This window comes from Thermobia domestica, chromosome 8 (assembly GCF_964235325.1).
Source record: "Thermobia domestica chromosome 8, izTheDome1.hap1.1, whole genome shotgun sequence".
Classification (NCBI taxonomy): Eukaryota; Metazoa; Arthropoda; class Insecta; order Zygentoma; family Lepismatidae; genus Thermobia; species Thermobia domestica.
In genome coordinates this window covers 23239173-23255100 of record NC_137461.1, presented here as the reverse complement: position 1 = coordinate 23255100, position 15928 = coordinate 23239173, and the positions used below count along the sequence as shown (strand labels likewise).

Genomic DNA, 15928 nt, shown 5'->3' with positions numbered 1-15928 from the left:
TAAAAAAGCCTCTATTCAAGGTTCACATTAAACTAAACTAAACATCAAATAAAAATGAGTGAAGGAATGTCAGGAATTATCTGCTCACAGAAGGCATAAAAAACATTCCAATGAATAAAGGCAGATTCAAAAAGGATATGATAAGAAAATTATCTTTAGAAATAAAAAAGCTTGAGGAGCGGCGCAAGGTGTTAAAATTCAAACTTGGAAGGAAAAAGAACAAACTAAATAATAATAAATAAAATCAGGTGCAACAGAAAAAAATGTTTGTTGCTTGTAAATAAATAATCAAAGGAATAAACCAAACTGATACATGTTTATATATATATATATATATATATATATATATATATATATATATATATATATATATATATATATATATATATATATATATATATATATATATATATATATATATATATATATATATATATATATATATATAAATGTGTTTAAAATGCGTAGATATTGAAGTTGGTGTGTATAATTATTAGAATATTATTTAGTTCCTCCCCCAGATCACTTGGTAGTGATTGTAGTTCGTTGTTTGTAACTGTGATTTAGTCATGAGTATAAATACAGTGTGAACGTAGGACGTAAAAACTACAGTGCCTAAAACACGAACCAACTTATGTTAGGCTGCCACTAAAAGGCACGAAGGCTATCTAACACGAGTCAGCGTAGAAGCGCAGCAGGGGGGCCCGAGTGGTAGCAAGGGGATGTCCGTATGAAGCAGGCGCGTCAGCGACGGTAGGTATTTGCATGAACGAGATTATTTATAACTGCTACTGTAAGTAAATCACAGTACCGGCTCCGAAGCCGTCGACAGATTTTGTGAAGATAATAAATGCCATCCAGTTGTTAGGTACTTGTGTTTTGTTGTATTCCAAATAAAAGAAGTTTGACATTTACAGTAAGAAAGCTTATACTGTATTTAAAAAAGTAAAAAGGAGATGGTTGAAGGTCGGTTAAGAAAATTATTATTATTATTTAAACCTAGCCATAAATGATGGTGTTTGCAATGTTGCAGGTCAGGAAAAGTGTATTTACTGAGTCTTGAAAATTCAGGAAAATCAATACCAGACTTCGCGTGTGTTGCTATTGTGTAGTTGCCTTGATGATGTGTAATGTGCAATGTTTTCTAATTGTTATTTCGTTCCTCGTCTAGATTGAAACTGGGTTTCAAGCACAAGGTGTGCACCTGAAAGTAGGTTTTGATGAAAGCAATAGCCATTCCGAGTTCATGGTAAGTTCAAGTTGTGTCTAATTATTTTATTATTTTTTATTATATATAAAATATAAAATTTTATCTGTTATTGTTAATGTAGGCAGTTTTCAAGAGCTGCCTTTTAAATGAACCTATAAAACCGTGCTATTCTTTACTGCATTAAGAATTCATTAAATGATACTCAATCGTCGAATTTTTCCGTCTTATACTGGCAACATTGATAAAATACAGATAAGAAAAAAATAAATAGTAAGGAAGGAGAAATGGAAATTAATTGGACAGTAAAAACTACCTAACGCTAAATAAATTATATAAACACGGGTATCAACAGAAGTAGAACAGTTTTAGATAACCACATAGAATCAACATGATGCTTGAGTATGTATAATTTGTTAGTGTACATAGTTGGTGTCTGTGCAATGAATTTCATTCTGTTCTCACAAGAACCCTTTTATTTTTTAAAACCCCCACTTGACAAGTGGATCACATCAATAAATTTGACAAGGTTTACCAATACTGTCCTGCGTTGACCCTATTTCTTTATATTTTCATGATGTTTTTATTTCCATTATTCCTACTTTTATCGTTCGTGGGAGAGCCAAAATAATTATTTAAGAATCAGAATTTGAAGTAAAGATATCATTGTTTATATTCCTGAGTGTGTTAACACACTGTCTGAATAAGATTTTATTTCTATTACGTGAAATAGAAAATGTGTTGTACTTTAATTTTAAGGTAGTAATGTATTCTTTGATTTTATTGCAGATGCCCACAGCGTGGTTGACTCTTTTTGATCAAATATTTATTCTTGCCCTCATACCAATCATGAACAGTTTTGTGTATCCAGCCTTGGATAGGATAGGCTTTCGTGTTACTTTACTCATTAGGATAGGTACGTATAATAATTTGTTACAGTAAGTTGTTCACTTATCTTTTATTTACTGCCTCTGTAATTTAATATAACAGTAAATTTGCTAAAAAAAAAAAAAAAAAAAGAAAATCCGGTAATCTCTTACCATCCTCAGTAAAGCTGGGTAACCCATATGAAACATATATAGAAAAATTTGATATAATAAATTTCATGAACTTGAACAACTTTTCTTCTGAAAGCCTTGTTATTGAAAAATAAAATGAAATCTTTGAGTTTAACGTCCCACGGTTATGCCGGTTAGGCTAAAGGAGATGGTGATTATGAGAAATGAATAAAATGGGGGAGTGAGGAATGTGGGAGGAAACGGGAGAACCCCGAGAAAACCGACGAGCACGGTGTTTGTCCACCACAAAGTTCACACGGCGCGAGCTCGGGTCGAACCAGGGATCCCAAGCACCGGAGGTGAACGCTCTACCACTGAGCCACCGCGCAGCCTTGTTATTGAAGAGAGAGAGAAAGAAAGAAAAACTTGGCACTAAATCTTACCTTATGGAGACTTACTACGTCTAATGTCCTTCTTCTAAACCCTTTTCCCAGTTAGCTGGGGTCGACTTTTCTGATCGCTGACTTCCATTTGTTTCTGACTTCTGTCATATCCACCGTGACACCACACTGCAGCATATGATTCTTCACATAATCTCCCCATTTCTTCTTTGGTCGGCCTCGCGTTCGCTTCCCATTCAGTTCTATAGCATCTACGTATTCCGGAGGTTTCTCACATGTCCAAACCATTGAAGTCCACTTTCTTATATTTTTTTCTATTCTCACCTTTACTGTTCCTTGGATCACTTCATTCTTGATTCTGTTCTTCTGCGTCACACTCACATCTACTTCAGCTTCTTCATCTCTGCAACATAACAATTTCTGCTCCTCTTTCTTCTTTGTCTAGCATTCTGCTCTGTATAATTTGGCAGGTGTCAGTATTTTTTGACGAACTTTTTTGTTTTAGTCGTATTGTTACCCTATGATCACACAATATTCCTACCGCTTCTGTCTATTTTGTCCTGTTGCTGCTAATTCTATTGTTTACATCTTCTATTTCTGCACTTTTCTGTAGTATTCATCCCAAGCACTTGAATTTCTTCATCCTCCATCTCTTCGTCCAGTCGTATTATTTTGTTTCCGTTTACATCTTGGTGAATGGGCATTGTAAATATTTTGTTGTTGGTTTTATTAATGCTAAGCCTTTTGTTTTCCAATGCTCATCTCCAGGTATCTGCTTTCTCTTGTATCAGCACGATGTCGTCCGCAAATAGCATATTCCAAAGTGCAGAACTCTTTGATGTTCTTTGTAAGCTCGTTCATCACAACTGCAAAAAGGTATTGGCTAAGACTAGATCCTTGATGAAGTCCCATTGTAACAGTGAATTCTTTTGTTAATCCACATGCGCTCCTCACTCCTATCCGATATTCATCATACATATCTTGAACTATACAGATGTATATATTCGGAACACCCTTTTTCTTCGGTGCTCAGCCAGTAAGATCCTGTGGCACTCTTTATTATTTGCTTTCTCTACGTCGATGAAAACCATATGGAGGTTCTTCTGATATTCTCTATACTTTTTCATTAGCATCCTAAGTGTAAATATTACACCCGTTGTCGATCGTCCTGGCATAAAACGAAATTGGTTCTTTGTTATTTCGGGGGACCACGGTGGCTCAGTGGTAGAGCGTTCACCTCTGGTGCTTGGGGTCCCAGGTTCGATCCCAGCCCCCGCCAAGTGAACTTTGTGGTGGACAAACACCGTGTGCGTGGGTTTCCTCGGGGTTCTCCCGTTTCCTCCCACTTTCTTCATTCCACCATTTCATTCATTACTCATCATCACCGTCTCCTTTAGCCTAATCGGCATAACCGTGGGACGTAAAACTCAAAGATTTCATTTTCATTTTTCTGTTATTTCGGTCTTTTCCCTCAATCTTGCTTCTATCACTCTCTCCCAGAGCTTCATTGCATGGTTCATTAGTTTTACTGTAATTGCCACAATGTTGCATATCTCCTTCGTTCGCAATAACCGGCACACCATAACTACTTTTCCATTCTTTTGACATATTTCTTCTTTCCGATATGCTATTAAAAGTTCGAGTAAAGCACTGCACTCCTTCTTTACCTAAACTTTTTCGTACTTTGATAGGGATATTTCCGGCTTTGCCACTTTTCATCTTTTTCATGGCATTTTCCACATGTACGATAGCCACAGGCCGAACAAGTCCCTGATTAATGAGTAGATTCTCGCAAGCTTCCTACGTCTCTTCTTCATTGAAAAGTTTCTGGAACTACTTTCACCGCTTCTTCTTGTCAAAACCTCGTTATTTTCATCTTTGATGCAGTGCCCATACAAAGGATCTTTCTTTTGCCTCTCTTTTACCTTCGAAAGCTTGTAAACCATCTTTTTTTTCCTCTCTTTAGTTCTCATGTTGTTGTACAACTCAATGTAAGCCTACCTTTTTGCTATACTAATTGCTTTCTTGGCATTCTTCTTCGCTTCCGTATAATTCTTCATCTCTTGTTGATTGCTAGAGTTCTGCAAATTTTTATATCGTTCGTTTCTCTTCTTCACAGCTGTTTGAACTTTTATTTCACCACCATGTTTTGTTATCAGTGAGGCATCTACCTTTTGTTTCTCCAACAAAACTTTTCTTGATGTTTCCCAGAGTGCTACTGAGACTCTGATCCGCTCTTTTTTCACGCGCATCTCTTTTTCCTTCATTTGCAGTACTTGAGATCCTTCGAATCTCTTCAGCACTTGCCCATCTAGTTTCCATCACTTCAAAGAGGAACATTTTGTCGTCTTCTTGCTACTATGAGACGGTGCTTTATTAGGCTCTTACCTGGTATTATTTTGTAGTCATTTGCATCACGTAGGTTTTCGCTCCTCCGCAAGAAGAATTCGACCTGAGACTTTGAAGTGTCACTTGTATATGTAGCAAGGTGTTTTTTTTCTTTCTTTCTTTCTTTCTTCTTGTAGAAGGTATTCAAGATGGTAAGATTATATTCTTCCCCCATTTGTAGTATGTTCTCACGTTATTCATTTCTGTCTTCCAATCTATATCCTCCATGTATTCTTTCATATTCTGATCTACGAGGCGTCCAATAAATTATCTACCTAGACAGAAAGGAATGCAGATAGGCTCACCTGGTCATCACTGTTTTTCGATGTAGTCCCTATGGAGGGCTATGCACCGTCGCCAGTTTGTGGGCAGCGAAGAAATCTCAGAGAAAAATCAGTCTTTGCCATGGCCTTCAAACCACTGGTTGCCGTGATCTCCGCAGAAGGCTGTGTGCGGAATTTCTCCGGGGGCGGAGAATCGTGGTGTTTCCACTGCATGGACTCCTGCTTGCTCTCAGGATTCCAATGGTGAGAAACTTGATGACCGAGCGGTGCTCGAACTTCTGCAAATTCATTGTTCGCAGCGTCACACAAACATTTTGCCACGCGACGTAACACAAACACTCTGTTCACAGCCACTCCGTTGCTCCGACTGACCCAAATTGTGCAGCGGGGTTCCCCACAGTGGCGTTGGCATCATTATTCTCCGCCCCGCCCTTCCAGTCTAGGTAGATAACTTATTGATTGTCCCTCGTAAATTGTTTTGCGTGCCCATTTGAATCTGCTAAGATGAGCTTCCCATGTGACGAACACGTAACAACCTCAAATACTAGTTTGTAATATTGTGCTAACCTGTAAAATGTACTTTGTAGTTAATGGTATAATCTTAAGGGTCTTCACTACAGCGAAATTAAATTACCGCTAATTTTAGAGTTTTTCTGTAAGATCTTCAAAACAAATAAAAAATATTGGAAAAGCAGAAACGTAGTGAACTAGAAAATACGATTTTGCATGTGATACCATTATTACAATTCATCTATCTGCTTTCGATTTGCAATTGTAGATAGATTTAGCATATTTTTACGGTTTCTGTAAATAGCGGTATACCAAAAGCAGATAGGTGAATTGTGGTAAACGTATCACATGCAAAATCGTATTGTCTACTTCACTACGTTTCTGCTTTTCGAATATTTTTATTTGCTCTGAAGATATTACACAAAAAAACTTTAATGGTAGTTTAATTTCGCTGTAGTGAAGACCCTTAAACCTAGATTTGTGAATTAAGATTATTCCACATTTCTTTGACTATGAAGAATTATTCGATAATTGGGTGTTCACAGTTATGTAATGAATACTTACAATCTTATTATACTATTATATGGAAACGCTTTGTTACAAATTGTTACAGATATGGTCAATTTATATCCTTAAATAGGTAGTTCCCGTGTTATTTTATAGTTACTAAGTAAATGTGAAACAAAAAATACTTACGAAATAGACATACTTTTACTGCAATATATTAATCTAGTATTATCGAAACTTCCATATATTGGATACAACATGTCAGAATTTTCTACTATACTATGTATTTTGTTGAAAGATTCGTAATGTAAGATTTCAAATAATAGAACACAATTAAAAGTAGTTGAAAATCTAATTTTTGTAAACTTTTCCCATGTTTCACTGACGAATATTGATACAGGATTATTTTATTGTTTACAGCTATCGGTATGGCGTTTAGTTTATTGGCAGTTGTGATGGCCGGAGTTTTGGAGTTTTTCTCCCTGGAATTGTGGAGTGAAGGGTAAGTCCTATGAGTGAGTGTATTAAGCGTAAACTTAACGTAGAATAACTGTCATCTAGGTTGAAATATCTCCAGGCAAAGAGATGGGTATAGAATTTTAGTGGAATAATGTATGCAGTCTACTTTTGGTTCTTTGGGCAGTGGTCTAAGCTTACCCCCGCTCCCCTCCCCAGTATTTCTACTTTATCAACTGTTCCATATTTTCCATTTCCTTTCCATTTGATCGGAATCCGAAAAGAAAATTATTATGATGTTAAAAAACTGCGAAGAATATGGGGTAAAACTAAGCATTAGAAAGACAAAAGCAACGGTAATTGGATTGGAGCAGAGCAGTCACTATCGGATATGGAAGAAGAAAGTGGTAAATTTCAATACCTGGGTTCTTTGCCCATGACATGTATTATAGCGATAATGTGTCATATACAGGGTGTTACAAAAATTCGTCAATATTTTGGGAATAGATTTCTCACATAAAAATTTAATATATATATATATATATATATATATATATATATATATATATATAAAGTTCATATGGACTTGTGGTCGGAAGTGCATAGTCGTAGTTACAGGCTGCCGCAAACGTGAAAAAATGAACTTTAAAGGTCCGTAGTTCCACTACTATAGGACCGATCATAGTCGGGTCAAGACATGACTGAGAAGCTAGTACGTGAACTATCCAAATGTCCATCTTTCAGATCCTCTGGTACTTGCACAATCATTTTTAGAGAGGCTGTTTGGGAGTATTTGATCACTCTCCACCTACATCACTAAAAATACAAGTACTGGAACACACTTAGATATTTAGATACTTCATATACCAGTTCCCTCAGTGATGTCTTGACCCGACTACGATAGGTCCCATAGTAGTGGAGCTGTGAACTTTAAAAGTTCACTTGTTTCACGTTTTCGGTACCCTATAACTCCAAAACAATCCATATTTGAGCACAGGTCCATATAAACTTTTTTTCTTGTTTTGATTTGAGGAATCTGCTTCCAAAATATTGTGATACATTTTCATAACACCCTGTATATCATAAGTTTTTCTGGATTTTCCCTTTCCTTGTTAAAATGTTAGCACTGTTATTTTGTGGTCTCGTGAACTATTTGCTTACTTTTTATCCAAATTATAGAACATGTCATTATGTATATTTTCTAATTTGTTTTGTCTTGTGGTTTATTCTGAAATCTCAATACTTAGCTTGTAAGCCACATTGGAAATTTGATATTTACACTGGACTTTTGCGTGTTTAGAATCATGACTCGTGGGTAGCAGCATCGATATCAAGGACTTGAACATACTAACATCTTGTGTAGCAACGTTATTCGATTTCATCTATTCCCGATTTCGTTCAGGTGGCGACGGGTCTATGTTACCTCGGGTTGCTCAACCTTTTACTGCGTCATGATACAGTGATGGACTGCAGATGTCGTGAAGTGGGCTGTCCATACTAAAACGGGACGCCGTCGAAAGTTGCAGGACGCCTGTAACAAACACGAAGAACATTTTTGTTCCCTCTAAAACCTTCATGGTTTCGTTTCATCGTTTCTTTCAATACTTGGCTTCATAAGCATCTTTATCCGCTTTTCACCTACATCACATCCTCATTCATAATAAACACTTTTCAACCATTGTAGTGCACTGTGTAGCTGCAAATGGCAGTATAAGACACGAACATTAAACATACAGGCTTCGTCTGCACACTTTCAGAGTGTTAAGAGAACTAAGCAAAATGTGGGATTGCAACGCGCAAGCTACTTGTACAAAAGTACCCTGGGCGTTAATGTGTTTGTGCACGAAATTGTGTATTTCCGTTGTATATTGCTGAATAGGGATTTTTTTTTTCCCTGAAGGTTACCTGAGCACTTTGTTTCAATATTTTTTTTTTAATATGTACTTTTTATGCCCCTATATCTTCTAAACTATTGATCATACGAAAAAATGTATAGGACTATTTTCACAGGAAATTTAATGTAGTTTAAGTGCGTACTTGAAATATTTTTTGGTAGATTCCAAGTGTTTGAAATATTAAAAAAAAAAAATTAAAAAACTATCCTCCACCGCCCGTCCACCCTCCAAGCTCGGAGACTTTCATTATGTCATTTAGGGCACTTCCCCCACAACTGTGTCAAATTTCAAAACTACACGATTCATTTTTTTCCAACTTTCCTTTGTTGACTGGTCTATTTAGCGACAAGTGCTACAAGAATAGGTTATATTTCCTCCGTTACACCTCTATTTAAACCGAAAGTGATAGAAATCAACCGTTTCCAATGGCAACCGTCAACGTTGATCGCCATAGAACAAAAAACGTAATTAGTTGCTACAAGCTGTTTATAGAAATCAATTTAATATCTCATGAAAAGAAACCATATTCACTCCTAACACCCTACTAAAAGCGGAAGTAGTAAACATTTATTAGTACTTCTGATTTTAGTGTTGATCGTCATAGAACAAAAATGATAATCGATCCAGGGTCTTAAGAAAAATACTATCCTCACCTGTGGAAATATTGTGGAATTCAGAGGGAGTATGACATAGTTCTAAATATCATCTCTGGAACGTAGGAATGTGATTTGGAAAATGTTGGTGATAAAATAAATATGTTACCTTATCAGGAACAACTAGCTATCTGGTTTATATCAAATCTTTTCATTATAAGATAAACGTTATTGTTTTGATTTTCGTATGTTACACTATTTATTAATTATTTATTTGTATTGAAATTAAAGAACGAAATTACATGTTAACCTTATAATAATACTAATATAATAATAAAATCCTTAATTAGAATAGAGATTGATTTTTGTCTTTCTTTTGTGCAGGCATCGAATTACTCAAACCATTAGCAATACAACATACAATGCAAGCGATCTCTCCATTCTGTGGCAGGTCCCCCAGTATTGTTTAGTGGGTACAGCTGAAGTTTTCGCCGGAGTCGCAGGTAAGATCATTTCCTTTATACTGTATGTACGGAGTGGTTTCGAAGTACAAGAACAGGCTGACAGAAATTATGCATCCCTAAAATTCGTTATGAATGCAGGTCTTTTGTTCGTTACATAATTTTGAAACATTAATACTTCAGTACCTGAGTGTAACTTTACTAATAATTTTTCAAATTACATTTTTTCAACTCCTTATAGAGGATTTGCTGATAGTTTGGGGCCGTTACAGCTATGACAGGTTTTGTCTCCCTCTGTAGTTCATGTCTCATATATTGGTGTTAAGAAGTGACATTAAACTCGAAATTTATTAGTTATTCGTTGCAGGATATTTAGTTCTTTTATGTGTAAAACAATTTTTAAGCAGTAAATTATTGTCGATTTTCATTTTGAAGTAATAAGAGTTTTCTTTACAGGTTTGGAATTCGCTTACTCTGCCGCCCCACGTTCTCTGCAAGGTATTGTGATGGGTGTTCTTTCTGCGATGGAAGGCTGTGGTTCATTCCTTGGCACAGGTCTAGTGGCTGTTTTAAAAGGCATTTGGATACGAGATGGATCTCATTATTTCAAAGGTCATATGGATTATTATTTTTTCTTACTGGGTGGCATTCAGGGTGTTACCTTTATTTTATTTTCCACGTGGTTGGGGGTTCATCATTATAGATCTGTTAGGGGGAGCTCGAGGTCGCGTCGAGACAGCGTTAGTAGCTCGCGAGCCAGTACGAGCACCGTTGAAAGTGCTGGAGCCAATGGGTAGGACTCGCTTACAGGAAGCTCAGTTCTGAGTTTTGCCTTCATATTAAATTGGAGTCATTATATAGTCTTTCATGATTGCTCGTGGGAATCGAGCAAATATAGAATTATTTATGAATACACATATTAGTCGCTATTTTGCTCATGATTTATGTAAATGTGTGTATATATGGTAAACAGATAAGGAGTTTATATGTTTGTTGTAGAGATTATTTTTATATTAATAAAAATATACTATTGATGTATGATGCACACCTGATATGTATTTGATTTTGAGTATTTCAGTGAATTCAAACACTGTTGGCAGGAAAGACCTATATACATAGAGTGTATAAAGATAAGTATTTATATACAATTAGTAATAATAGTACGGCAATAATTTGGTTAGTATTTCTGTAACTAAACACAGCAGTTCCTTCCAAATGATAAATCATTAAGGATTTATTGATTTTTTAAAATATATATATATATTTTTATTATATAATTATTGGGATTTTTTGAAAACCAGATCGTATTACTTAAAGGAAATTTTCTTATTAGCTTCTATAGTTCTCAGACTCCCTGGGAATTGTATACTTTTTGTAGGAAGCACATACAGAAATTGTTAATATTGTTTTATTCGTGCGAAAACTACAGGGTTTAAATGAAATGCGAGAGATGGTCATTTGTTAAAATTTTTATTAGCATTTTTGGAAATGCTTCATCATCATAATAATAATAATATGAGAAACAAGTTCCTCTTTTCTACATACGTTTAAATGTGATGTGTAATTCGCTTTTCAAAATATGTACGTTGTAGCATTATTTAGATTTTTGTGCTAGTTTATTTAAATGTAATAATTTGTAGACTAGTCTTAGTATGAATTGTTTACCGATAGCTGAAATCTTCAAGCTTATTATTTCAAATTAAATATATTTCTTGATCGCTAAACATAGTTCAAAATTTCTATTTAAAAAAGACGAAGAAAAAGACAAGTGAATATCTAATAGTTACAGCTTTAGACCTGAGATTAGTGATAGTATAGTTTTTCTGTACGAACCCAGGCGACCCAATATACAGTAATAACGAAAGTACATCTTATCCCTTGTGCTCTGTTGTTGATAGCCTCGAGAGAAAAAAAAAAGTACAGGTCGTTGACACGTAACAAAACTATTTTCTACTGCGAGAAAGTAATTCAAGAATGAGAAGACATTCTGAAGAGCAAGAGGAAACGTATATATATATATATATATATATATATATATATATATATATATATATATATCGGGTGAATCAGGGGAGTAAAAGTGAGGGGGAACGCGAGGGTTGTTGTCCCCCGACCTCGAAAAGATATGTACGGCGTCCCCCCAGTTCCTAAAACAATACAATGGGCGAAGATAGCCAGGAGGACAGCCTGGCATCATGACGCTACCTACCGTCCGCCTACCTTTTCAGTTTACTTTTACCCCTGGGGTGAACAATTTATCTTGTTACACTTGTTTAGCTTTTAAGCTATAAGTACAAATACTGAAATTTCGTACCACGCAAATATCAACAAGAGGATATTGTTTGACATATACTGAATATCTTTTATTACATGTTTTCTTGACTTATTAAAATACCATTTAAATTTTCCAGACAACAAAAAATAGGCTACTTACCAATAACTCTCTCTTTGAAAGCATAAATGTTTTCCATACGTTTCGAAACGACACGCTAGTTCCGTCTTTATCTGCAAAGTAACAAGGATAAAAACGAATAGGAGATAAAAGGTGTAAAACAAGGGATACATGCCACTAAAATAAATGTAACGTAAAAAATGGATCCTGAAATGTCATGAGCAGAGCAAAACGCAAAAGAGTGAATAAGTCAAGCATTTATCGCGTTCAATGCGAATTAACGCAATATTAACACCCGAAATAAACAACATATTAAACAATCAAAAAAAAGTCACAAGAAGAGGGCATGTCGGGATTGGCGCGTCATTTAAAACAACATACACATAATATAAAACAGGTTAATGTAATAGGTTCAGAAGAAAGAAAGAAAGAAAGAAAAAAAACGGAAGATTAAAGAATCATTCTTTATTTATAAGTATAAACCTGCTTTAAATTTGGATACTGGCAACATTGAAGAATTTGGTTACGTACCTTTGATGCATATTTTGAATCTGGCAATAGTGACGTAGCATAGACATAGCGCTTCCTTCAATTCAGTTCACTCTTTTGCGTTTTGCCCTGCTCGTGACATTTCAGGATCCATTCTTTACGTTATATTTATTTTAGTGGCATGTATCCGTTATTTTACACCTTCTATCTCCTATCCGTTTTTATCCTTGTTACCTTGCAGATAAAGACGAAACTAGCGTGTCGTATCGAAACGTATGTAAAATATTTATGCTTCCCAAGAGAGGATTCATTGGTAAGTAGCCAATTTTTTGTTGATTTGAATCATCCTCTCATGCACCTAATATAATTTTAAATTTAAATTTTCCAAGTTCTTTCTAAACAATATTCTACTGAAGATATGAGCAGCTTGGCAGATGAAAATGTTGATGATGATAAAATGTTTTCACACTAAAGATTATTATATAATGTTGTATTGTAATAGTCCTTTGTATATGATACAAAAATCAGTTTGAGCACAATTTTCTTTGTAAGTTACTGAGAATTTTAAAATTTTGTCAAATTGTACAGTCCGCAGCAAAAAAGTGCAACATGAGCAAGTAAGTTTATTCTGAAGTTACACCCAATAGCGCAGGGAATCAACATAACGTCTAAGTGGCACGAATCACGCCAGAGAAACCTCGGCGTCCTCCTCTGCACACTTATTTTGGAGCAAAAGACTTCGTCATTTCACAATAAAGTTATATGCTCATGTTGCAGGTTTTTTGCTAGATTTCCTACAGTAGTCTAGCCAAGACCTGTGTTGTGGGAGGGGGAAAGTTTGTTACATTTATCATTTATTGATGGTTATGTCTTCTTACCGAATATTTCTCATGATAAATACCAGGACAGTATCTTAACAGACATGTACCAAACAATCCTTTACATGAATGTATATATATTTTGTCGTACATACTAACATATACGTAATTAATTTATATTTGTTATTGTAGTTGCGTTTTATTGTAGTGTACAATTCATGTTTCATGTTCTTTATAGGATTATTTAGATTTTTTGTATGTTAGTTTATCTCAGTCGAATACTTTCTAGACTAGTCTGAAAGCTAAATTGTTAAGCAAAGGCTGAAATCTTGTAAGCTGTCATCTCAAAGGTAATACGTTAAATGATTGAATAAGTTGGTCAAATACTACTAGATCTATTTTGAGTTTTTTTTTTTTTTTTTAATTACTGCGCTTTCGGATTCGTAATATTAGCAGAGTTTCCACCAAATTGGAGAACCTAGAAAAGTCAGGGAATTTTAAGTACGCATTCTTATTGCTCAGAACTCATGTCTCTTTTTGCTTTGCCCGGCTACTTAGTAAAAGATATTTTATAAATATAAATTAGCTTGATTTACAAAACTTCTCTATCTGGACAACACTATATACATATACATGCTTAGTAAATGAAGAATTTCCTGATTAAGAAAAGTATATATATATTCAATAGAGCTGATCCTGAAGATCTGTAAATTATGACATGGTAAAGCTGGAAAGGTCAAGAAATTCATGCTCGCCAAGCAAGTGGGAACCTTGGTTAAACTAATCTACAAGATGTAATAGCAAGTGTGTTAAGTTAAATTGCCATGCTGCAACAATATTCACCTCTGGTGCGCGGGGTCCCGGGTTCGATCCCAGCTCCCGCCAAGTGAACTTTGTGGTGGACAAACACCATGTGCGTGGGTTTTCTCGGGGTTCTCCCGTTTCCTTCCAATTTGTCGATTCCATATTTCATTCATTTCTAATCATCATCATCTCCTTTAGCCTAGCCAGCATAAGCGTGGGATGTAAAACTGAAATATTTTATTTCATTTTTTCTTTTTAATATTACTAACCTCTTGCAGCGAATGTTAATTCTCCTTGGCCCCCATGAAATTAAAAATTTATTTTATATATTATAAAAATGAAATGATGAATTACATTTATTCAACAACGAATGTGTCATTTATGATAATGCGGTACTGTTACAAACGGAGATATTTGACAAAATACGATCATACCAGTTAGGTCTAATATTACAAATTCACACAACGTAATGGGTGATGCATCTTTCAGGCTAGTTGATATTTTTTATATTTCTTCTTTTATCTCTTATATTCTGTTCTTCTAAATTGATTGAAACGTAGATAATGATGTTGCAAATATACAAGGTGGAAACAACATAATAAGATAAAGTTGAACACTTAAAACGCCACGTGTACTAGCGGTGGTACACAAAGCTCCTCTATGTTAGACTATGTGTGCCTCCGTGGTACACACAGCAACTACTGAGTGAAGCCCCGTGTTCCACCAGTGGACATTAATTCAAAGAAGTAGAATGCAAATGTCGGAAGAGAAGATCTCTCGGTGTAATATATAGCCATGGCCTACGGCTTCTCAAAACAGCAATTGAAAATATAAAAATAATTTGCCTTTCTGACTATGGAAAAAAAAAAAAAATTGACGGTGCTATTGACTTCGACGTTCAAAGTATAAAAATAAAATGTCGCTTAGACTCTCCTTTACCTCTGGTGGCCTCTCGAAGATCCGCAGACACAAATTGGGAAAAACTGCTGTAATGTGAAATCTACCTCAATGCAGAACGAAATTTTTATCCTTCCGAAACCGACTTTAGCAAGTTCTCTGTTGTTAGTGAATAGTTACTCAAATTCAGGTTTTATAATTCAATATATCGTGATGGTTCACGTAATAGGAGACACAACAATGTTTGTAAAAATAACTTATCAGGTCCGCAACCAGAGGAGGCTGGGGGGATCTGCCTCCCTAAACTTTTCATGGCCCGACCTAAATGCAAAATGCACAATTTAGATATTTGTAAGATAATTTTTAATGGTTTGGCCCCCACAAAGCTCTGTGGCTGGTTTCGGCCCTGCTTGTTATTACAGTGATCTTTATATCCACAAGTTTTTCTACCTTTATAGTGCCATTATTTCCATCTCTATGAGAAAAAATTCAAATGTGCAAATGTAGAAACCCAAGACCTGATACCTGCAATGATAAAAGACAACGAATATTCTACTTTCTGATTTTATGAAGATTTTATAATTTTTAACGTATTATACTTTCATTACCATTATTTATTATTTTACATAATTATTTAAATCAACGATTTAATGAACATTTGAGCCAACTATAACAAAAGTAATGGGTATTGTAATTATATTTTGAGAAATTACTACTACAAGCAAATACCGGGGTATAGTTTGTGAACTATCCGGGATTAAGAGCACAGGATAGAGTAAACAAACCCAATGTAGCGTACAAAGAGTGAAAAATTGACTGACTGGACCT

General features: G+C 35.2%; 1 protein-coding gene across 4 annotated transcripts in view; it reads left to right on the top strand.

The window, feature by feature from the left end:
- Window positions 1-15701, top strand: part of LOC145692784 (solute carrier family 15 member 4-like) — a 32689-nt gene extending 16988 nt beyond the window's left edge. For all 4 annotated transcript variants that reach the window (XM_081768256.1, XM_081768254.1, XM_081768255.1 and 1 more), the window contains exons 5-9: window positions 1172-1249; window positions 1997-2123; window positions 6716-6797; window positions 9624-9742; window positions 10157-15701. In XM_081768256.1, the coding sequence (XP_081624382.1) occupies window positions 1172-1249; window positions 1997-2123; window positions 6716-6797; window positions 9624-9742; window positions 10157-10497 (747 nt within the window). In that variant the 3' untranslated portion in view covers window positions 10498-15701. The remainder of the gene's footprint in view (window positions 1-1171; window positions 1250-1996; window positions 2124-6715; window positions 6798-9623; window positions 9743-10156) is intronic.
- The last annotated feature ends 227 nt before the right edge of the window (window positions 15702-15928 follow it).